At 38.3% G+C, this 25897-nt stretch overlaps 1 protein-coding gene across 1 annotated transcript in view; it reads right to left on the bottom strand.

Annotated features, from left to right (window-relative positions):
• The window catches only part of LOC145688235 (uncharacterized), a 257031-nt gene that overhangs the window by 62490 nt on the left and 168644 nt on the right, over positions 1-25897 (bottom strand). Inside the window, exon 4 of the mRNA XM_081762150.1 lies at positions 4541-4687. Within this exon, the coding sequence (XP_081618276.1) occupies positions 4541-4687 (147 nt within the window). The remainder of the gene's footprint in view (positions 1-4540; positions 4688-25897) is intronic.

Genomic DNA, 25897 nt, shown 5'->3' with positions numbered 1-25897 from the left:
AACTACTAAAAATATAATAAGAATTTTATGAAAATTAAGAGACGGTTTTATGAAAAAAATACAGTATGTAATGTAATGGCTCTCATTGTTCAACTATACGGAAGAAATTATTGTTCATAATCTTTTAATACTGGGTACAGTAATGGGATTATATGAATTAAGAGGAAGGCAAGTCTTTACTTTGGACATTTCTTTCAATGAATCGTTCAATGAACCGATTCGTAACGAAGACGGAAAAGAAAGTGCTCTGCGGGGTTCCAACCAGCCTTCACTCGCTAACACTCGCTCGTCAATATTATGTGAATTAAATATTATACTTTGGTACAAAAAGGAACCAACCTACCTACTACCTTATATACAGTATATGGGTGAAGAGGTAAGTTGTTAAAACCGGAACCAAGAGATCAAATCGCTAAATCGAAGAATAAAAAAAATGAAATGGCCATAGTAAAGACTTACCAGGAGTAATTTGTGAAATCTTTGATAAATGTGGAGAAAGGAATTTTTGATCTGTATTTCACTTTTCGGTACCTGTCAAAAATACACAATGTACGGTAATTGGTATATTACAGTCTCTCTCAAGTGCAAGGAAATATGGTATCGTTGAAAGGAATTCGTTTAGAATCAAAACTATAAAATTAGGCTTATGTGTCTATGAATTAACATTTGCGGCTGCGGCTGTAGCTGTAGCTATAGAGAAATGAATAATCTATGTATACTATGCTAGAACTTAATATATTCATACACCATTAAAATTTGTCATTTACGTGCAAATAGCCGCATTACCGATAGTGCAACTATTTCAATTAAGCTACATAAACCATGTAATATTTAAGCACAAATGTCTTTATAGCATTATTAAAGAAACTATTTGTTTGTTTTCCCTATACTATTTTAAATTCTATTGCATACTCAAAGAACATAACGTAAATACATTTGTTATTTGCGTAATATTTTTATATTCGACTTGTAAAATCACTAACTTGTATGTTTATCAAGTAAATTATTATAAAATCAGTCCACAAATATATTTACTTAAACAAAAATATTAAGAATATGCCTATTAAAATTTTATTAGGTCATTCTACGAGAAATCGCCATATTAAGCACACAAGTATACTAACGTAGTGTACATCCTCGCACACTACGCACTATGCACTCGCACACTTGTGAACTTGGACCTTTTGACGCACACTAGGTGACGTCACTTCCGGAAATAAGCGTACTTCAAATGTGCACTTGTATCTTTTGGACACAGCCTCAGTTGAACCAACCGAGGATTAATGTGTGGATAGGGAATATAACTAAAGTTAATCATCGAACTGAGGATAACGTGTTGCGCCAACACTGAGCTGAAGTTTATTTCTACAAATCAACAGATTAAGATAAATCGTCAAAAACGGGAGATTAATCCGTCATTAGCGGCTTTCAAGAGAATCACAGCTGTGAGTTAGTTGTTATTGTGAATATTCCAGTAGTCCCTAAAGAAAGAAAGAATGATACTTGTGCTAATAAGCTATCATTAACCACAATGAAACGATTAAGTACAAATATGCACTACTTCAATATAATACTTATTTTATTAATTAGTTTATATCTTTACTGTAGGTTATGAATTGAAAAAAAACTAGGTTTAGGTGGTCACCTAGTACAGATGAACACAGTAGTTTGTGTTATGAGATTTTTCCTTACTGCAACCCTCTCTCTTAGGTTCAATTATATTTTATGGCATACACGGCTACGTTCATTCATTTAACAGACCTGTTGACTTTTAAATCTTTAAAATTTTGCTTTATTGGAGTTGAATATTCCTTTGTATATTAAATACTACAGGGTTAAGCGTGAAAATAAATTAAATAGCCCAGAGTAGTAAATCAGAACAGTTAATTGTGTATCCTATAAACTAAATTGCTTCCATTCTTGCACTAAACTTGCTGGAACGTCCTACAAATTATACCCAAATTCTACAATAAAAACTATTGCTTACTGGTGCACTGTTAATCGAAAACAGAAAACTGAATTTCTGTTTTGAATATATAGCATAAAATGTATAATTTACTAAGTATGAGTTAACAACAGAATAAGGTAAATAAAGGTATGAACACTTTTACACCTTTATCACTTTCGGAACTACTTAGCACAGAAAAAAATGCTATTAAATGCTACCGTGCTTTCAGCAAGGAATACGCAGTAACTTCTTTTTTATTTATTTTTTTATAACCACCATATGTAATTACCTGATGAGTATAGTTAGCATTAAAAAATGGGTACAGATTTACTGTACGAATCTACATATTTGTAAAATTTACAGAGCAAATTTGTATTATTATTTTAATAGACCAGTGTGCCCCAATAATCTAAATTTGTTCCTACTGTACCTGTGCGATGCATATTTATATAGAAATGAATTAATGAAATTTTAATCTGTTAAGCACGGATTCGCCCATAACGTGGTCATTAACTACAGTATACTTACTAAAATTAAATATCTGAAGTCAGTGTGCTAACTCATGAGCGCAAACATACAAGTGTCCAACACTTACCGAATCCACATATTTCTGAAATTTTAATTTCTCAAATTCTTATTTTCTTCTCTCTTAAAGATCCCAATTAGACATATGTTTTACAAATTATTTCACTTTATTCCGTATGAATAGGCAAGCGTATAAGGTTTGATAGCGACTTTCTAACGCTTGCTATGTAAATTTGACCATTTTTATTCATGAAAGTTTATAAACAATTTATTTAAAAAAAATAATAATAAGGGTTACCAAAATCAGATTAATTGTTAAAGAACTGCACTAATAATAATAATGAAATTTCAGTACTTGCTATTAATGTTACTGTTTGTGGAAACAATAATATTTAGAATTTAACACTATGTCGATTATGAATTTTTCAGAATCACAGTTTTAGTTTATCATTAGAAAATTACTTTTTTTTTCTTAATGTCTAAGCTTTCAATAAGCAAATTTCATTTAATTTTTGTTATGATCAATTAAAGCTTAATTTTCTTTTTCTTTTATTATTTTGTCTTGTTGCACACTCTTGTAAACGTGTTGCTGAATTAATTAAGTTTTGGTTTATTAACGATTTTATTACTCTTATCAAATATTGAGCATTTCTTTTGTATTAAATTCGTGAGTCCAAAGTAAAATTCCCATCTTCTAATAAGGTCTATTAGAGAAATTACAGGAATATTACTATTCATTTTTAAGTACACGACTAAGCTAATCATCATTACGATGATAAAGTCTGTTTCTTTTAAATTTCTGCTATTAATTTTATCTTATTCGATTTATATTCTATGAATGAGATTTGGTCCATAGTTCAGTGACAGTATAGTCGTTTCCAGTAAATGAAATTTAGAACAAGAAATTTTATTTACAGCCTCTCAGCATGTGAGTTGTCATACCACATGAATTAATTTGCGTTCTAATTAATTTAATACCTATCTTTCACAAGTTCTGGAGTATCGCGGGAAGATAGAACTTTACGGATTAATTCTTTTTATTAGTAACTGTTCATTATTCTCATCAAGTTAACACTACGCGTGGAGACCTGAAGTTTGAACCAAACGGACTAGACTACAGCTTTCCTTGAGTAATACAGCCACTGCATCATGTGACAATCCTTATCTAGCTTGACAAAGATTACTTTTGGAGATTATATTTCCATACTGAAAACTAATAGATTTTTGGCGTACCTGAATTTAATTTAAGTTTATCCAGTCTACAATTACCACCTCTTATTACAATTTTGACACCCATCAAACAGAAATCAAAGTAAAATTTAAATTTTCATGTTATAAATTTGACAACCCCTGAACCATTTACAACAAGACTCCGGAGAATTGTTGTAAGGGTTGCCATCGTCAGTTATGCAATTATTGTATTACTAGTGGCACCATTTAGTTGTGTCCACATTTAATAACAATACGGCATCGTAACCCAGGAGCGTAGTAAATTAACAAATAGTTGCAGGGATCAGGAGTAGCAAGTGTCTGCATCATGCTCTTCACCAAGAAAGTAAGGACACATCTCACCGACCGAATCACTGCACACCACACACTGACTCTGACACTAACTTCTCGTGTAATGCCTACAGTTTAGTACAAAACCCACCGATTTATTGACTGACATAACCAGATAGGTGAAAATGAGCTTCATCTGTAGCTTCCACAACATATGCATAGCGACATAATTAAGAATCAATGATCTGGAGAATTATTCAACAATACCTCCCAAGGACTGACATTTCAAATGCAATGGGGCCAATTGGGTGGGCCAGAAATACTCCCCCCACCCCTTGTCAAGTTTTAGGGACAAGCCAATATAAAATTTTGGGTGAACTAGGAATCAAGATTCAAGTGCCAAAAAACGGGTCTGAGTCCCCAGGTTCTGTCACCTATGGATTTAGTTCAATAAAAGTTAACAGTATGATGTTATTAAGGCATTGAAATCATGTTTATGAGAGCTGAAAACAAAATAATAATTTAACATAGCATCTCTTGAACAACTTAAAATAAATTGAGACATACCAGATTGGCTCTTTCAGTCCCATGCATTACAGCATTAAAAGATACATCATCTGGCCACCACTCAGGTTTCTTCAATTCCTTTATAGGAGCAGTTTCATATCCTAATGAACACTTTACCATGAATGGTATAAAATTTAAAAGCTGTCTCTGGAAAACAAAAAGAAAAGCAATAAAATGTTAGAAAACAAGTATAAGAAATTGTATCACATATATTATGTTCTGGAGAAAACATACCACTTCGGGAACTGAAGATACCAATATTTATGAACGAAAATTATTTCTGTACTGAAATTCAACACAAACTGTAAGCTGAATCATTAAATTTTATGATGAAACAGTAACACGTAATACATACCAGTATAATTCACTTCTATTCAAAAGAGCTGAATATAATAACTTTATAAAAGGTGAGAAATGCTGTCTCTCTCTCTTATAACTAAAACTAAGGCAGTGTACTCTCAGTAATCAGAATATCTGTGATCTAATTGTCAACACATGCTTTCACCCTGAATCTTATTTTAATCTGAAACTCGATCTTATAATATCTTGGTCATGTTACTCCATGAACTCTTAAATTATTCTTTTTAATTATGATCTTTCATAACATTTGTCCGTACATTTCTTCTTAACAATCTTGCTTATTTCTTACTTTTTCTTAGATCCATAGACTATCTACCTGGCAACTTGTGTTTAACTTAGCACGTGCCATTATTTGTCACTTTTACCGACAACAATATTAAATGGGAAAGTAACTAATGATAAGAAAGTATGACATCATGTAAGTTTAAATTACATGGCAAATTCAGATTACTTACTTATTATATAATTTAACAGCATATAAAAAGACATACTAAAATAATGTCAACGGAAGGTTGCTGGTTTTTATAGGGCTCATTTTGAAGACGTTTCATATTCACTTTACAAGAAACGTTGCCGCCACCACCGATATAGTGGTTTAAATCACCGTTTAAACCTGATTTTTTTTTTTTTTTTTTTTTTTAATGGTTTAAACCAAAACAGTAATTTTAACCCTTATCCGGGCAAGACATTTTTGTAACGTAAACGGGCAACCGGGGCCTGTGAGGCCCAGTATATATTTTAAGTGCAGAATACACAAAATCAATGCCTATTGTCACTTACTGTTCAGACTAGTCTAGAATGTACCGGTATATATTTTTGTCAAGTAGCGAAACTTCGTGTCACGCTTTTGTAAGCCGACCAAGCAGAATACCAAATCCGGTCCAGACATTTTTGTAACGTAAACGGGCAACCGGGGCCTGTCAGGTCCAGTATATATTTTAAGTGCAGAACACTCAAAATTCAATGTCTGTTGCCGCATACTGTTCCGACTAAAGGTTACAATAGTCACGTGTTCAAAATATAATTATGTGACAATTTGATCTAATATTTGACAGGAATTTCACTAAAGTTATACGGGGCCTCCTAGGCCCCGGTTGCCCGGTTACGTCAGGAAAAGATTTTCAAATTAAAAAAAAAGCTTTACCAACTCGATATGTTCATGATTTTAACTTCGACGAAAGATAGAAGAATTCAGTATTTTATGTCTTCGAAATATGTATGGTTATTGAGAAATTTTAGAAAAATGATGCTACTGGGCCTGGGAGGCCCCGGTTGCCCGGATAAGGGTTAAAAGCAAACATACCATAAATCCTGTGAACTTCATGGTGACGTTTCCACATATTTAAAACCATCTATGCAGAAGACTATTTCTCATATATTACAAACTTAGGAAACATGAACATAAATGATTTGTTTAAATCAAAATTATTTTCTGCATATGTATATGCATGAATGGTTCAAAGCCATTGTGAAATCAAATGATTCGTATCTTTATTCACTTCTGTTATTGATATGCAAATTGAATTAAATTGCTGTATTTCTGATTCAGTGAACTAAATTGATCTAAATTAAATCTTCTGTACACTGTAGTCTCTTGAAATTGTCCATTTATCTTAATGTTTCACATATACAGTGATTTCACTTGTGCGGCTGTGTACGTTTTTTTTTGGGGGGGGGGGGGCGGAGTAACTTTTAAAATATTCAAATGAAGCAAGATCAGTAAAACGTATTTTTATCGAGTATGCAAGGAGGATGCAAGAACCATTCCCGTCGGCAGAAACGTGTGGCCTCGGAAAAAGGTTGGAACTAAAAGAAAGACAACCTACCAAACAAAAAAGATAGATCCACGTCAGCCCACAAGGAAACAAAAAGTGCAGTTTTTTCCTATCATTTTGAGCTTTTATTATTTTTGTACTTTTTTGTTATTTTCAAAGACTCGGACACAAGATAATACAAACGCTGGATTCTCACAACAGCAGGTTGAAATGGGTGCACGACCACTCCAGATGAAGGACGACGTCCACGGACCATCCACTTCCCAAGACTATCACCAGCCACCCGCGAGATCTGTGGCAATATTCGCGACTGGGGGGTCATGCAATAATATGCAAATGATGGGTGATGCATGGATGAAAAATAAAGCCGTCTTCTCGGCTTCAGTACCTCCTCGACGATGACTATCAGCTACATGGAGGAGAATGGTATTTTCAGTGGCAACATTGGTAGGTGCCTACTTTTGTTATTTGCTGGAATGTCCTGACTGTAAATATTTCACATTCAAAATTATAAATAAGTGAATGATTTTTAAAGAAATATTACTCGTTGAACACATGAAAAAACACTCTCCCACGAAGAATCGAACCTAGATCTATGGTTTTGAAAGCAAGAACGCTAACCACTTATCTATGAAAAATAGTGAATATATGCCGGTAAATAAATATAATATTGTTCAGAAGTACACGGGAAGCCACAAGTCTCAATTGAAGTAAAGTTAGAGAAAAAATGGATGCAATTGGGCAGCTCTGAAAAGAGCTTTTTAGGTTTAACCAGGAAATTATTCAAGGCTTTATTCAAGACAAATATCTTGTGTAGTCCCCGTTAGCTTCTATGACGGCTCTTAATTTCCTTGGTAGAGTTAACTAAGCTGGCGACATATCGATGTCAACTTCTTTCCACGCATTAAGCTTCTTCAGTCAGCTCTTGGTGAATTATCGAATTATCAGGCCAACTGTCTTGTAGTGTTCTTGTATGCTCTAGGAACCAAGTCACTAATTCAACATTGGGTTCCTGTTGAAACCAGGCTTGAAATAAATGGGAATCGTGAACTGAGCTATGATCCTGTTGAACTTCCACAATGCCGTCTTGAAATGCATTTTTACTATTGGGAGCAACCCATATTGCAAAATATCCGTATACTTCTGACTATATAATCGACCCTTTATGTGGTGTGACAACTACTGCATCCTTACAGAACCAACTTCAGCAGTGAACAGTGACATGCCCCATTCATATGTACGAAACATGTACTGTGGATCACATCATTTCCCCCTACAGGTCTATAAACGAATCTTGGACCATCATTCGATGATGCAAATACCTTCTCGTCTGTAAATATTACTCTATCCCAGTTACGATTAATATTTGTCTCAGCAAATGCTAATCGGTGGATTTTATGGATGTCTTGTCAACCGCTCCTTACGTGCAGCTCGATAAGCCTCAAGACCGGCATTTTTGAGGCATCGTCCAGCGATACGAAAGAAATTAGGGAAACGATGCCAACACCAACTATCGGAAAGTCATGAAAGAGTTTTGATGGCTAACATTAATCGGGGCATGATCTTGGTCATTGGTTGATACCATTTGAGGGCCGGTGCCGCCTTTACGAGCCAGTAACCTGTTTTTCTGTACTTCCTCCACCAAGTGTATGCTGTAGCACAGGGAACAAAGTTGTTCACTAGCTTCAGTTACTAATATTAGCGTATTCAACCAGAGCAGTGAACTACTCGTGAATCATTTGACAACGATATTCCACGGTGTTTGGGTGTATGACTACTAAACTTCGCAAAGACGTTATTTTCTTACCAAGCAGGTATTAGTGATAAATCGTCTGCTAGTAGTTTCCCATCAGGACCTTGATTAAAAGCATTTATTTAATTACTATTTTACTATAGATTCAAGGAATTATAAAGCAGATAAGATTCCTTATTTCATAATTTGGCTCCAGAAAAAAAAATACAGTGTTTTTAGGGTGGATTAGAAACTTTGACCTACGGTTTATCACTTCCTTCATTTCCACGTACTTTGGCACTGGATTATTCTTTTTATCGGTGAATAATATCGTTCTATTGAAGCTCAAGTAGACAGACTGTGAGTAAACATGAAGTTCATCAAAATTGGGTTCTATTTTTCTTTGTTTACTCTACAGATGGTGATCAGAAAAATGGAAACACCTGAACGAAATTGCAACTTACCAGATTAATATGGTGTTGGGCCACCTTTCGCCTTCAGAACAGCCTTGATGCGACGTGGGATGGAGACATAGAGGATGCGAATGCTAGCAAGTGGAATTTTACACCATTCCTCGTGCAGGGCATCGCCCAATTCTGTGAGAGAGGATGGAGGTGGAAATTGTCGCCGGAGTCGTGTTTCCAAGACGGACCACAGATGTTCAATTATGTTGAGATCTGGGGATTAGGCGGGCCAGGGGAAGTGTTGAACTTTATCCCGATGTTCCTCAAACCACGCTGAAACAACGCCAGCTGTGTGAATGGGTGCATTATCATCCTGGAAGATGGCGTCATTGTCCGGGAACAACATCCGGACCATAGGATGCAAGTGGTCTCCTAAAATTGCGACATAATCGTTGGCAGTGATTCGTCCGCTAAGTGTGACCACAGGACCCAACGAAAACCATGATATGGCGGCCCACAGCATCACCGAGCCGCCGCCATGTTTCACAGTTTGGCGGAGACACTGCAGATCACAAGCTTCTTTGGGCGTTCTCCACACATAAACACGGCCCGTGGTTGGGAATAGGATGAAGGATGACTCATCCGATCATATCACACGTTTCCAGTCCTCAACGGTCCAAGTTGCATGGTCGCGGCACCATTTGCGGCGTGCGAAAGCGTCATGGTCCCTGATGAGCGGTTTGGCCCGTGCAACACGACTACGTAAGTTCATGTCATGTAATTCGCGGCGGACTGTGATTGTCGAAACAGGGTGGGGGAGGTGCTGATTGAGTTCCTCCGTCACTTGCTCCGCAGTGGCACGACGGTTCTGCATGACAATGCGGTTTAATACCCGGCGTGACCTGTCACTCATGATTTTCTTCCGCCCACTGTTCCGCTTCCCCAATGTGGTTTTCCCGTGTGTTGTGTAGGCCGTCATCACCTTCGACACTGTCCCACGCGACACACCTAACACAGTAGCCACTACTGTCACACTCACTCCACATAACCGCGTACCAACAATTTGCCCTCTTTGAAAATCTGAGAGGTCTCCCATTTTACACTACCTCCGTCTGCTGCAGCCACTGGACACTGCTGTTCCACTGGGCCTGACGTAGTATGGAGACCGACCTAACACACCACCACCACCAGCGGTCCGTTAATTGTTTTTTCCAAATATTTCAATGTCTTTGGGGTAAAAGTGTTAAAATATGATTTATGTTTCAAGATTATCATTGTCACAACTTGCAACAATTTTCTATTCACTGCTGTTTTTAAAATAATGGCCGCCATTTTGAAATTTTACATTGGAGCGCCGAGAAAATCTATACAGCAAATTTGGAATGTCTCGTGCTTCTACTCTCAAAATTTCAACTTAAAAGTCCGAAAAATTGCACCCTGTAGTGTGGAAAACAGCTATTTTGAAAATGGCCGCCATTTTGAAATTTTACGTTGGATTGCCGCCAAAATATGTAGAGGTAGTTTAGAGTATCTCGTGCATATACTCTGAAAATTTCAACTTGGAAGATCTAAAATTGCGCTTTGTAGCGTGGATAACAGCTTTTTTTTTTTTTTTAAAAAAAGGCCGCCATTTTGAAATTTTACGTTGGCATGTCGCTAAAATCTTTACAGGAAATTTAGAGTGTCTCGTGCTTGTACCCTGAAAATTTAAACTTAAAAGACTGAAAGTGGTATCCTGTAGTATGTCTGGTACACCAATGGCGGATAGACTCCAAGTCGGGAAGCGGTCAGAGCTGATGGAGGTGAGATGTTCGTCTAATGATCTAAAGGACGAATGAACAAATGTAGATCGAATCATCCCAGAAGCCTCAGTGACATTCGCCAAATGTTTTGTTGAAGTTCACTTCCGATATTTTGTGCGTTCAATTACGGGAATTTCCCGAGCACTTGTTGCAAGACGGTTCTTAATGTCTTAAATGAAATAAACATTTTCCAGCCTAAAATAAATGGTTTTATTGTTGAAGTATTCACTTCCGATGCTTTGTGTGTTCAACTGCGGGAATTTCCCGAGTACTTCTTTCTTGACGTTTTTTCCCTCGAAAATGCAACTTTCTTTACTGTACAGCGTGGTCCGGAAGTGGGCGTATCCCAAATTGGTATTTTCTGATGGTTTTAGGATGTTAATGGACATTCTTACCTGGAGATGCTTAATAAGTGGTTGTGTGTGAAGCCGAGTGCCCTCTGCTTCATCTGCATATCGAAATGCAGATGAGTGCACATTTCCTTATTAAAATGGTAAATTTGTGAATAAATTAATTGCTTATTAATTAGCTTGGGTTTGCATATTGTTTAATATTAATGATACTATTGGGTAAACACTGAGCGAAATACGGTAGTATTAATATTCTTTTGATATTTATTTTCTTATGTATGTACATTTTTTCGTAGGTTTATTAATGCCATCATATATTCGCGTGCATCTCATTAAAGGGAAGTAGTGTGTACCATTCTACATGCATCATCGTATTTAAATTTTCTGCATAGAAGAATATGAGAAGGAAAATATATTAAGTTACTTCGTATAACGAAATCTTGGATTTCACGATGCCGAGAGAGACCACACAGAGATTTTTTTCCTTGGCGACAGCTTTCTGTGCTGAAAGTCTGTTGACAGTTGTTGGTTACTATGAGGGAGAAGAAATGCCTAGTGTGCATATGGAAGGAAAGAATAATGATATAGGAAATATACCGGAAACTTCCTCAGTAAAGAATCCCTAGCTGGAAACAGTGAGCAAGCGACGCACTCTATGCTTTGTGTAAAATGTCATAAAATTTTTAGCATTGCTATGATGGTTTTCCAATTTCTATACGTGTGCTTTTCACACCTTTTGAAAGAATGTCTCACTTCTCGAGCTCATAGCGTCAGGACGCTAGTGACGGTTATCGTCAGCCGACGGGCCTTTTTCTACTTTTCCCGAGATGCACTGCATGTTTGAAATCTTGTATTTTATTTTGACTATTTTCATGTGTAAGTTACTAATACTATCGTATTACGCTCACAAGTTCTTGGAAAGTCCGCTAAAATTCATAACTTGATTTGTTATCGTGTTTCCCTACGTCCAAGACATTTAGATCTTGTGTGTATTTTCAAAATTGGCTAACATAAACAGACGTTCCTTTCTCTCTCTTTCTTGGGAAGATGGCAGCCGAATTTAGCAGACGCTTGTAGGGACGCCATGGAAAAAAGATTCCCTACGCTGAAAACACTTAGTGGCATCTGTGTATCTATGTATAATTATGTTCTATGTATCATATTCTATCTTTATGTATGTCTAATCATATTTTTCTATGCTGCATATAGTTATAATCAATGAAAATAAGTTTGTTTACATGGTTGCTGCTCTGGACATTGTTTTTGTCCATGAACTTTTGAAACTGCCGCTTGGTGCAGTGGTGGCAGCACCTGTCACGAGTGTTGGTGTCTGGCTGTGCAGTTCTGCAGTAGCTTGTCTTTGTGGTTGCACAGACCACCCAAGTTTTAGCCTCCGGCTACAAACATTTCGTGTAACTGTTCTCAGAAGAGCGAGTCGCTGGTTTTCCAGGAATAAGCCAAACCATGGAGGGAAAATGTGACAGTGCTGAAGTTAGTTGTTGTTAGAATCCAGGGCGGTGCAGCACGTTCGGCTCCCAGGAGTCCCTGTGATATAAGTCTATAATATATTATATACCGGGTTTCGGTTTGTGAAAGTATATACTCTACTATAGTTATCATGTGAGAGATACATATAAGTTTAGGAGAAAAACTGTGCTACTCTGTACTCATTCTCACTCACTTTATAAATTGACATTTCATTGTCATACTCATCATGACTAGGACTTTGGCTATAATGGCCATGTGATGGTTGAAATTAGAAGTACCACAACGTTAAAGTAACTTTCAAATAGTGCATCGCACGTAATGTTTCATCTTGTCTTAATGACACAAAAGTTTAAAACAGATATCACCCAAGCTTATTGCCTGTCCCAGTTAATGGACAGGGCTCTTCAGAACTTTTAAAAAGGGAGACAAAAAGGGGATCTTGTTTGGTTGTGCTGTTAAGCTTTCCTGTGGAGGGTTTGACCACTATAATGTCATCCCAGTGTCTACCACTAATACTACCACAACTGTTCCGGGTTTCGTATCACTAGACGACAACTGAACCAGTTGGATACAAATACTGTGGTGTTATTATCAAAGTATTCAGTCAACGTCCCTTCGAGTGCTTACAGAAACTCTCAAAGAAGTGGACATTTCGCCTTCACGTCACCAAAAATGGAACTGTGCGTCGAAATCTGATTTGTGTTTTTTTTTTTATTTAAATAGCATTTCTTCCACTCCTCACCTTACTATAAACTGTGAGAGACTATAAACTCATTAAAAATGAGGAGAAATATTCTGTTTGTTTTATTATCTTAAATATTCGAGCTAGTGAAGTCTCCAGTGTGTATCATTTAAAATATATAAATTAGCAAATCGATATTATTCATCCAAGTGCCATATAATTATGTATAAAGTGTGATATTTAATATTTTATCTAGAGTGTTCAGTGGTGCACCAACATCAAAGCAATTATCCTTTCAAATCTCGTTAAAGAGAGTGTGCTGTGTAAAATGTATAGTGTGTGTGTTACTGCGAAATAACCTGCATATCAACCTGGAAAATAAATCATATTATCCACCAGTAGCGAGAGGATATCTGTTTTCCTCTTTGGTGAGTACCCAAATTGCTAATTCTGATGTTTTCTTTTCAGGACAGAGAGTTAAGGAAACATTTAATCCTTTTCTCTAGTATTCTGACCACCTTCCTGGTTGGGGCTCAGGGAGGCTTCGCCCCATGGAACTAGACTACCCAGCTATGAGAGTAAAGGGAAAACAAACAGGCTGCTACCTGTTCATTTGAATTTTTTTTTGTTTGTTCTTTCTTTTAACCTTGTTGAAATTGCAATACCCTTTACAAGTAGCTGCAGAGACCATAGCTGAGGTAACGTAAAAACCCTGAGATATTTATTTGTTTAAAACCCTGAGATGTTATTTTGTTTATTTTAGTTTTCTCATGCTCATAAAAGGTCATAAGTGTGGTAGTGGCGGCTCCAGCAGGAGGTCACCTTTGACTCCAAATAGGGATTTTCATAAGTTATAGAGCATTAAGAATTAATCTTCATTTATAGTTAAATTGATATGCAAATTCCCTCGTCACTACACCACCTTTTCACAATATAAGTGACTTCCATCAGCAGGAAGTACACAAGAAGTGGCCTACCAGCTTAGGCCCTCCACAGTTGGTGCCTCAACTGGGAGAAAATGGTATCAAAGATACTGTTGTGATACAGCAGGATGGAGCACCAGCGCACTCCGCGATTCACGTGTGCAATTACCTGAATCAGACATTTTTTGGACGCTGGATTGGAAGAGGTTATGCATCTTCACCAGCTCCCTTCGCCTGGCCTCCAAGAAGTCCCGATCTGACGACACCAGACAATGCTCTCTGAGGTTTCATAAAGTAACAAGTAAGAAACACTCGATATCACACACCGCAGGAATTACGAGTAGCTGTGGAACACGTCTTCACCCTCGTGACTCCAGAATATCTCCGCAAAACATCTGCAAGAACTTGACGCAGAATTCAGCTGTGTTACGACATGGATGGTGATCATACCGATGTTTATGACTCTTAAGACTTCAAGGTAACTGTGTGCAGACATCCTATCATAACTAACGCTATAATGTTGAAACTAAAGGGGGTACGCCCACTTTTCCGACCACCCCGTACATCGAAACTTCAACTAGTACGGAATTTTGAATTGAGCACTTGAAATAGTAAGCGTTACGTAGTCTTCGGAACTCCGAACAGTAAGCTTTTAAATTTGATAAGACTTTTTATGCTATTGCCGGTGCTGATTCTATAGAATATTTATTAGAAGAGTAGCAACAAATAACTGAACTAAACTGTTGTTGTTGGGAAACCAAATTTTACTGAAGAATATTTGTGTTACCATCAAATGTAATAGAAAATAATAGTAATACACTACTTATTTATTGGCAGTATCGGCACCTATAGCCTAAAACCCGTCAAACATATGAGGGGTAATGTCCCTCGGCGTCGCCAAGTCGGCGAGCACACTATTCACGGAAAGTATTTTCTAAAATATAAAACTGCATATTCAAACAGGCTATAAGCATAATTCATACATTAATTTGCTCTATAATTATATCAAGGTAAGGTTTTGTATTCATTCAGAACTTTAAAGTTCATTCAACGAATCTTCTGATCCTGATGTAAACATTGTAGAATGGTATTACTACGCCAGTCATCGGATGATTGGCTATCGGTCACCGCTTTTTTCGAGAAGCATATGCTTGTACCCTGTCGGCGTTTTGCATATTCCCCGCACTCAGCCATATTGTAAACTGTGATTCGCGCATAAGGTGGACCAAACCCAGTTTCTACGCATGCGTATTCTCTTTTATTGCATCAATTCAATTTAGTTCTTAGATAGAGTGTTGTTTCTGTTATTTCACTGTAAGTAAATTGTATTTCTGGTAATGAGCCTTATAAGCAACAAAAACATTGAAAAACAGCTTACTTGACAATGGACTATTTTCTTCTGCCGCATGGACGCGGCAAGGCTCTTTAACCAATAAAATGAAACAATCACCACGTGTATTTGTTTACATGAGGTACTGAACGTTCCTTGAATGAAGTATATAAAGGTCTTATGTTGAAAGGTGTTGTATACCTTAACGCGAAAGCATCTAACTCGCCCAAGGAAAGACCAAAATCTGATAAAAATCACTTTCAATGTGATCAACTTAGTTGTACCAACAATATACTAACAAAAAGCTCAAAAACCCAGGTGGGTTTTAAAGTGGGGTTTCTCAGGCGAGTCCAACCCGAAAAAAACACCCGTTTTTTTCGGGCTGGTCCTACTTGGGCAAACCCTGCCTCCACCGGTAGGAGATCCATTATCACCATCTCCAAATAATGTCCATTAACGCACCATAATACTCTATTAAGAACAGCAATACAATCGCATAGCGATTATTTAATTTTTCCCAGCTGCAGTGTAGCAAAACCTCCTGTGAGAGATTACTAGCGATTGAAGCAATATATTTGTCCCCCTCCCCCTTTCTCAACACAAGCTTGGTACCAGTTACAGCAGGGAGCCCTCAGTTTATCAGCGCTCCAATATGACGACCAACAGTGAGTTGGGTTTATACTTCATCTATTTTGACGATTATTTGCCAGTTTCAGCAGCTATTGCTTTTCAGACAATTTCCTGTATTTTTTAGGTTCCGCAGTGTGGTGGGGGGAGCAGGGACGCACACGGATCGTGCGGACGCACCTCAGCCGGAGCCGCTCGCCGGCCCATCAACGTCAAATAAGTGAATGTTCCTGTCTTGCGAATGGGCGGATACCCGTACAGAATAGGGATGGCCAGAACCGGTTCCTGGTGGAATCGGTTTTCGGGTCTGAACGGATCTGATTCTAGAAGATCCGGTTCCGGAACGTGTTTTTCGGATCCTGGTCTGGAACCGGTTCCTCGCAGAACCGAAACTTTGTGACCATCCCTACGCTAAACCCGAGCTGCTGGCAGACTGAACAGTGTGCTAGATGAAATGGTGGAAGCGACAGGCAGGCACCCAGGCGGCGGCCGCTTGTCTCGTTTGACTAAATAAACTGGGTAACTGGAAAACTCATTGGCTAAACAGGCAAACTGGCCAACTCATTTGGCTAAACACCCATTGTCGGACCAATTTTTTTTTCTGGAGGCACAAGCGGGTCTGGGCAGTCAGGGTACAAGCGCATGACCCTTTTTGCAGTGTTTTGAAGATGAACTTTGTGCCTCCTTTACGGGTTTTTGGGGGCTTTCGGATCCAGGTCTGGAACCGGGCTTTCGGATCCAGGTCTGGAACCGGTTCCTAAGATCCGGTTCTGAAACCGGGCTTTCGGATCCAGGTCTGGAACCGGTTCCTAAGATCCGGTTCTGGAACCGGGTTTTTGGATCCAGGTTCGGAACCGGTTCTGAAAACCGGATCTCCGAGAACCTATTCCGCTGGAACCGGGTCTTTGTGGCCGTCCCTAGTACAGAACTGCGTGTACCACTTATCTTGGTGTCATCTTGCTGATTCTTTTCCTCAGCGACTGTTTCGTCACGGGCTTCTGGTTTGTGTAACCGGCCACAATAGCTTCTGTTACAGCCACTCTGAATCACTTCCGCTATAGTTCTACAACTGATTCTTTGGATACTGTTTCACTAAGTATAAATATACGAAAACGAGCTAGGAAAAGGATAATGACAAACCCTTCCATGCAACGGTTTAATTTAGGTGCCATTGACAATACTTGCCCAGCTACAACTTCAGATACACTACTACACACGAAAGCAGACCCTCTGCCTACCGCAATATAGTACAACAAACTTAAGTTACGCACTGAAGACGTCCATGGTGGGAAGATCTCGGATATTCAAACGTGTTGCTTTATATCTTCACGCTGTTCATAGAGAAAGCATACAAAGGCTAGAAACGGGAGCAGAGAAGGCTTGCTCTACTCGACAACATTTACATGGTTTCCGATATAATTTACATCAAAGTACGAGATCCGACAATAAAGTAATGAGAACGTTTTTTTTTCAGCTGATGCTGGCAACCCTGCACACTGAAACCGCCGCCAGCGTGTAACATTGGGCCTCCTCCGTGGCACTCACGAAATATTATTTATTGTGGAGTTCGAGGTTGAAGAGTACGGCGGTCGTGTGTTGGACGCCGTCACACAATGAAGAACGTAATATTGAGCAGCGCTACACAATCTCCTTCTGTGTGAAACTTGGTGAGACTGCCGCGGTAACGTACCGGAAGTTTCAAGAGACCTTTGGAAATGAAGTGTTATCAATGGCACAGATATATTGTTGACACAAAATGTTTGCGGAATGCAGAACAAAAATCGAAGATGAACATCGTAGTGGGCGACCCACAACAACACGAACGGAAGAGAACATAGACAGGATGAGGGAACTTGTGCGAGCGGATAGACGATTAACCGTGAAAATGATTGCGAATGAACTGAACATGAATATAGAAACAGTGCTTCTGATATTAACTGAAAATATGGGAATGCGAAAAGTGTGTGCCAAACTGGTTCCGAAAAAAATCACACACAAATATAAAAAGATGACCGGAGGACTGTGGCGGCTGATTTGTTGGACCAAGTGGAATATAACCCGGATTTACTGAAGAGAATTGCCACTGGTGATGAAAGTTGTGTTTTCAATATGACCCCGAAACGAAACGTCAAAGTGCGCAATGGTGTTCGAAAGATTCGCCACGAGCAAAGAAAGCCCGCATGTTGAAATCCAAAGTGAAATGCATGCTTGTGCGCTTTTCGACTCCAGGGGAATTTTCCATAAAGAGTGGGTACCGCCAGGGCAGACATTAAATCAATATTTCTCCATAGAAATTCTCGAAAGACTCGAAAACGCGTCCGCCGTGTTCGTCCAGGGACTGCTGATAATTGGATCCTCCATCACAATAATACACCAGCCCATACTGCGTTGTCTCTTCAACAGTATTTGGCATCAAAATCCATTACAGTGTTACCACACCCTCCTTATTCACCGGACATCGCCCCGTGTGTTTTTTCTGTTCCCAAAGGTGAAAGCAATTCTTAAAGGACACCCTCCTTATTCACCGGACATCGCCCCGTGTTTTTTTCTGTTCCCAAAGGTGAAAGCAATTCTTAAAGAACACCATTTTGAAGCAGAAACAGACATTCAGACAGCTGTAACACCGGCTTTGGCAGGTATCCCAGAAGATGACTTCCAGAGATGCTACCAACGACAGAAACTAGTGATGGCCTTTTTCGAAAAATTTGTTTTTCGATTTTCGGAAATTTCATTTTTCGTTTTTACGTTTTTGGCTTTTTCGAAACTTTTTCGTTTTCCGAACAAATTTTCGTATTTCGGAAATGTTTTCGAAAAATTTTTAGTTTTTCGTTTATCGAAAAAAAAAATTCGTTTTCCGTTTATTGATGAATTTTCGTTTCTCGAAAAGTTTTCGGAATTCGTGGAGTTGAGTTGATTTTGAATGTAACGTCCCGTTCATCAGGGAGGCTATATGAGACGCGAACCTACTGATTAACGTTCAATCCGAACCACATGAGCTCCCGCCAGAAATCAAACCCGGGTCGGAATTTGTGGAATGATAATGTGAGAGGAAATGGAAGTACCCCGGGAAAACACACGGACACGATTTTGTCTGCCACGAACTTACTTGACTTGGGATCAAATGCACAAGAGGTAAGCGTTCTAACTGAGCTACCGTGCCCCCTTGGATTTGGATTTAATGAAAGGATAGTGGATTTAATGAAAGGATAGTATATAATGTCTACTATTGACGAAACTCGTCCAATCACGACCAAAATTAGTATGGTTATGGGCTGCGATGCATTTAGTGCACACGTTAAATATTATGGTGTTTGGGACTTTGGTTCCAGAGGTTATTGCTAATCAAATTTGTGTTTTAAGTTAGTGATAAAGAAATTTCGCTAAGACGCATTTGATTAAACTCAAATGATCTTGACGAAAGTTGGTAGGATCGTAAATATTGACAAGCTTGGTATGCATGGAAGCTCAGTATAAAATATTATGGTGTACAGACTTTTTGTTCCTGAGTTATTAGCTATCAATGTTAGGTTTGGAATCAGTGAAATCAAGAAATTTCATTAAAGCGCGAAAGATGGAACTCATCCAATTTTTACCAAACTTGGCAAGGTGGTAAATCTTGACGAGCTTAGTAACTATAAAGGTAACCAAGAAAGATCTGTCGCTTTTTCACCTAACACCTTCAAACATCGATATGTACCGTAAGACATACCTAGAAGATCAAAAATAGTCTCCATCAGCATCGACGACCTTCTGTCAACGTTTTGGAAGGCCATGTATTCCATCGCGGTGGAACTTAGTGCGCCGTGAAGCGAAGAAGGTACCAAGTGCATTTTGCACCTCTACTAGGGATTTGAGCTGGCGTCCTCTAAGCTGATTGTCCAAGGAATGGAACAGGTGATAATCGGACGGTGCAATGTCCGGAGAGTATGGCGGATGCAATAGTGTTTCTCATCCAATGTGTAGAATGGTGTCCCGGGTCATCCTAGCCACGTGCGGCTTAGCATTGTTCTGTAACAGGAGGACCCCTTTGCAATTCAGAAGTGCTGGCCCCAGAGTCTTGAGTTTTTTCTTGAACACGGCTCAACTGCTGACAGTACACAGTTGCATTGATGCTCTGACTAGCTGGTAGCAGTATTTCTTCTCAAAACACTGTTCAGAAAATTTGGATATGAACTTAGTAAAATCAAGAAATTTCATTAAAACGCGTTAAACTCATCCGATATTGGCCAAAGTTGATATGGTCATAGACTTTAACGAGTCTATGCGTGCGAGCTCAGCACGAAATATTGTGATGCACAGAGCTTTGGTTCTCGGTTCTTGAGGGATATAAATTAGAAATAATTCAGAAAGGTAAACAGTGTAAAAATTATTTGACAGAATATTAAAAAATAATTTATGACAATATGGCATTACTGCTCTATCGCCGGACCAATTTGAAAATCGAATAAATGGAGCAAAATATACTGCATTTGGTTATATTTGGTTGGATTACATTAAGTTACTTTATATTATGTTATTAGGTGCGCAGTTTTACTATTCGGATCCATAGTATAAATAGTAGTAGGAGTAGGAGTAGCAGTAGTCGTAGTATTAGTAGGAGTAGGGGTAGTAGTAGTAGTAGTAGTAATAGTAGGAACGGGTTTGAAGCCCTGCAGGAGTTGGTTGGATTCTGTTCTCGACATGAAATTGGGCATATTAAAGATTTGCCCAAATTTTTCTGTACATTTTACAATCTATGGATCCGTATAGTAAAACAAGTATACCTCTCCGCAAAATAGTCCATCCGCTTCCACACACAGTGCCGCTTACAACATCAAAAACAACAAGCAAATACAATCACCTTCTGAGCTTTTACTATTTCCCTTATCTGATTTTCAATCACTCTTCCTCATAAACTTAAATAAATTTTCCAACTGACCCGATAAATTTCCTAAAATTGGTCCGGCGATACAGCAGTTAACCCGACAATATATTTTATAATGTAAAAAAAAAAGACTAACAAATTACCAAATAGAAGGATCCTACATAAACTGATCGTGATAGTATCAGACAACTCTGTAATAAATTGACTTTTAACAATTGATTTTAACAAAATATGAAACATGAAGTGATTATATGTACTGATACTAATTCCAAAGACTTCTCACTAAGATCCCCCATTCATTTGTCTTATTTTCTATAACTTTAACTATGTCAGTATCAAAAACAATTTGATTATTTTCAAAAATAGGCAATTTAATACTAACAAAATACTATTGAATGGTTTATTTGTTCTAAAGATGTTTTATATACGGTAGGACAAAGAACTAAGTATCTGACTATAATAATGTCATCAAACGAGAATTCAAATTTTAAGTAGGTGGGTCATCGTTTTCGTACTATTTTTTACTACTACTAACTTCAGTAGAAGAATACTACTAAGATGAAATATTTTTTATTTGGTTCTTTGTTGAAGTTCAGTGTCCCTTTTCAGTATCGAGCGAGACTATACAAGACGTGGACCTACATTTTAAAGTGGAATCCGAACCACCACAACACGTTCAATGTTTTCTGGGGAGCCTGTGAATCAAAGGAATACGCGCTAGCCACTAGACCAATAGGCAAGACTTGAAATCTTTTCTTGGGATTATGAAATTATATATTTAAAAGAAACGTTTCTCGCTTCCTAGTACCTCTCTCGTTCTATGAGAAAAAATATTGTAACCAGAGATATAGTATTTATCACTTTCGGTTGCATTAAATTTAGAGATGGAAACTACCATTGTGGCACAGAATCCATACCAAAAACTGCTTCCGGCTATCGTTTTTCTTTACTATGAAATCGGAAATGGTAGTTTCTCACTATTTCCGGTTTAGATAGAGGGATAGCGATCGAGATGACAATCTTCGAATCCTGGATTTATATAATATATGTATATGTATATATATATCGTTATCTCTTATTATTTTTGCTCTGTGGTGATCAACACTGAAACCGGGAGTTGTGATCAGGGGCGGATCCAGGACGGACTTCTGGGGGTGAAGCGGTGGGTTGTAATACTGCTACTTAGAGCTACTTTTAAGAGCTCCAAACTCCGGGATGGGTTTTATTTATATATAAAATAAGAAAGTGTCCTCTTCTGGAGGGTGCGATCGCCCCCCTGGATCCGCCCCTGGTTGTGATACAGTTTTCCTACTTCCTGTGTTTGTAGAGAAACAAGTGGGTTTCTCTTCACAGTGTAAAACTACGGCAGACTTCCAATCTATGCGAATTTAATACTCAAGCTTCAGTACAACATGTAGCACAACTAAAACTCCTGGTTGGAATACATTAATAAGATCAAACTCCTGATCGGAAAGATAGAATCTGTTCTTCGGATGCTGAATCCGTATCAAAAAGCCATTATTAGCTATCACTTATCGTTTTTGCTCTATGGCGATAAAGATTGAAAGCAGGAATGGTTAATTTGAACCACTTCTGGCTTGAATAGAGGGTTAAGGGAGGAGATGGAATCTATTCTTAGGACGCTAAATCAATTTCAGAAAACTTCTCGATATCTTTTATAGTTTTTTCTCTATGAATGTAAGTCTTGGAACCGAAAGTAGTAGTAAATTTCAAGCATTTCCGGTTACAAAAGAGTGAAGCAACTTATGACGATATGTTCTCTTAAAATCCTGAATTGATTCCAAGAAACTGCTTGTCGCTATCTATTACAATTTTTGTTTTATCGCGACAAGTGTTAACGAAGAAGGTGGAATCTATTCTTGGGATGCTGGATTGATTTTTTTAAAAAGAAAATGCATCTCGATATCTCTCACCGATTTTGCTCTATGAAAATTAGTATTACCTATAAAATCAAAAATAGTAATAAACTTCAACCATTTCTGCCTTTGTGAAGTGTTGCGGATTGTAATGGTATTTCCTCTTGAAACCCTGAATTGATTGTAGGTGAACCACTTGTCGCTATCTATTACCAATTTTGTTGTGGCGATAAATGTTGAAACTTGTAATCGTTAATTTGAACCATTTCTGGTGTGAATAGAGATCAAGGGAGAAGGTAGAGCCTATTCTTAGAATGCTTAGTCGATCGCGAAAAACCGCATCACGCTTTCTCCAAGTTTTTGCTTTGTAAAAATCAGTATTGAAACCAATATACTAGTAAATTCAGCCACTTTCGGTTTTGATAGTATTGTGGGTTGAGATGATATATAGCTTATATACTGTTAAGACGCTGTATCGATTCGATTGAAAAAAAACACACTAGTGGCTATCTATTACTTTTTTTGTACTATTTTGATCAATGTTGAAGCCGAAAATGACTATTTTAAACAACTTCCGATCTGAATAGAGGATTAATGGAAAAGATAGACCTATTTCTTGGTAGCTGAATCGATTGCAAAAATCTACATCTCGATACCTCGTAATTCAGTGGTTTTGATTGAATGTTGTCTTAAGACGCCAAATTGTTTGCAATAAATCGCTTCTCGCTATCTATTACTCTTTTCGTTCTACGAGGAGCGTTCAGTATGCTCTAATACTGACCCCCTTCCCCCTCATGTAGGATCATGATTTTAATATGTGAAGAAAGTAGATATCTTATGATGACTTTATGCCGCAGTGCAAGTTATTTGACCAGGTACTTTCTTCTTTGCAGGTGTTTGCAGTAGAGCATCTGTAAGAACTCTGTGAAAATGGAAAATAGTGAGGTTCGTGCGGTCATCAAGTACCTGCAATTGAAAAGCTTACAGCCAAGGGAAATTCATGACGACTTGGTACATACATTATGACAGTCGGCTCCATCATATCGTACAGTTGCGAGATGGACCGTGAGTTCAGATGTGGCAGACAATCATGCGAAGATGCCCATGCAGGTGGGCCACCAGTAACAGTGACCACCGAAGAAAACATTGCGAAGATCCTGGACATGGTTATGGCAGACAGACGACTCATCATCAGGTATTTAGCAAAGTGTATAGGGTTGTCAACCGGCACAGTTCATAACATCTTGACCAATCATTTGTGTATGACGAAAGTCTCGGCACGATGGGTCCCGCGAAACCTGAATGCTGATCAGAAGGGGTGCAGAGTGACATTTTCAAGGTAACTTTTGGACAGGTATCGTGCAGATCCAGAGTACTTTGTGACACGATTTGTGACAGTGGACGAAACATGGGTCCACCACATTGACCCCGAATCCAAACAAAGCTCAACTTTGACCCCGAATCCAAACAAAGCTCAATGCAATGGAAGCACACCAGCTCCCCCAACCCCGAAGAAATTCGTGTTCAACAGTCAGCCAAAAAGGTTATGACAACTGTTTTCTGGGATGCCAAGGAAATACTGCTGGTGGATTATCTGAAACATGGAACCACAATGACGGGCCAGCATTATGCTGACCTTATACCAAAATTGCGAGCTGCAATAAAGGGCAAGAGACGAGGAATGTTGGCGCGTGGAGTGTTGCTGCATCAGGACAATGCCCCTGTTCACAAGTCCGCTGTTGCCATGGCTGCAATTCATACAGCTGGATTTGAATTGATGCCTCATCCCCCCCTTATTCACCCGACCTAGCCCCAAGTGACTTCCACTTGTTTACACATTTGAAGCAGCATCTCCGTGGACAGGTTTTTCGGGATGACAATGCCGTCATGGATGCTGTTAATAATTGGTTGCAGGAGCAAGAGGACATCATCTTCCAACAGGGTATAGAAGCTTTGGAGTGGCGATGAACTAAGTGCATTAAAAGGGCAGGGGATTATGTTGAAAAATAAACATATTTTCATTTCTATTATATTTTGCTTTCTTGGTGAGTATTGGAGCATATTGAACGTCCCTCGTATAGCGATAAAAATTGAAAAGAAAAAAAAAGGGTATTTGAACACTTACGGTTTGAATGGAGGGTTAATGGAGGAGATCGAACCTATTTTAGGGGCTCTAAATCGACCGCAAGAAACGACTTCTCAATATCTGTTACTGTTTTTGCTCTGACACCTGTCGACAGACAGACGGACAAAGCCATTCTAAAGACTTCCGACACTTATGCATAGCTTAATCTACAATGTGTAATAAGAGCGAATACTGAATACATTCTTGGGACACTGAATTGATTCTGGAAAACCACGTCTTTCTATATATTACCGTTTGTGTTCTGTGGTGATCAACAATGTAGCAGAAATCGATAGATCTCTACCACTTCTGGATTAAATAAAAGTCAAATGCATTAGATGAATCTATTCGTGTTGCAAATCTATGCTTCTCGCTATTTCTTACCGCTCTTCTTCTGATGCCAGCCGACAGACGAACGGATGGATAGACAGACAGATGGACATAGCCGTTCTATAAGACTTCCTATACGTATGTATAGTATACTATAGTTTGTAAGTACTAACAAATGAAATTAATTCAGTTTGTTTTACGAAAATAATCAGTTTTCGTTTTCCATTTTTTTCGAAAAAAAAAAAGTTTCTTCGAAAAATTTAAGTTTTTCGTTTTTCGAAAAAATGTGGCCATCCCTAACGGAAACGCCGATAGAGTAAGTGTGTGTAGGCACAAGGGGAGTACTTTGAAGGTGATCACATTGTGGTTGGTTAAAAATGGAAGTAAAGTTGCTTTTTTCCAACAATTCTCATTACTTTATTGTCAGCCCTCGTATTGTACTATAGGTAAACGCCATAGAATAATATATTTCTTTCATGCATTGTCAAATAACGTGGGCTAGCTGCAAAGCCTATACAAAGGAACCGCTACCAAAATATAGTCCGTCTAAATTACACTTAACATCATCAGTGTAAAAACCACAGGTGTCAGAACTAACAAGAATTGTATGATACTACCATGATAGCCGTAATGAAGCTGGCCATGCTGAGAGTGCACTACAGTTTTTTGTGTTGTAATGGCAACGGTT

This window comes from Thermobia domestica, chromosome 6 (genome assembly GCF_964235325.1).
Source record: "Thermobia domestica chromosome 6, izTheDome1.hap1.1, whole genome shotgun sequence".
NCBI classification, from domain to species: Eukaryota; Metazoa; Arthropoda; class Insecta; order Zygentoma; family Lepismatidae; genus Thermobia; species Thermobia domestica.
This window is presented reverse-complemented; position numbering and strand designations above follow the sequence as displayed.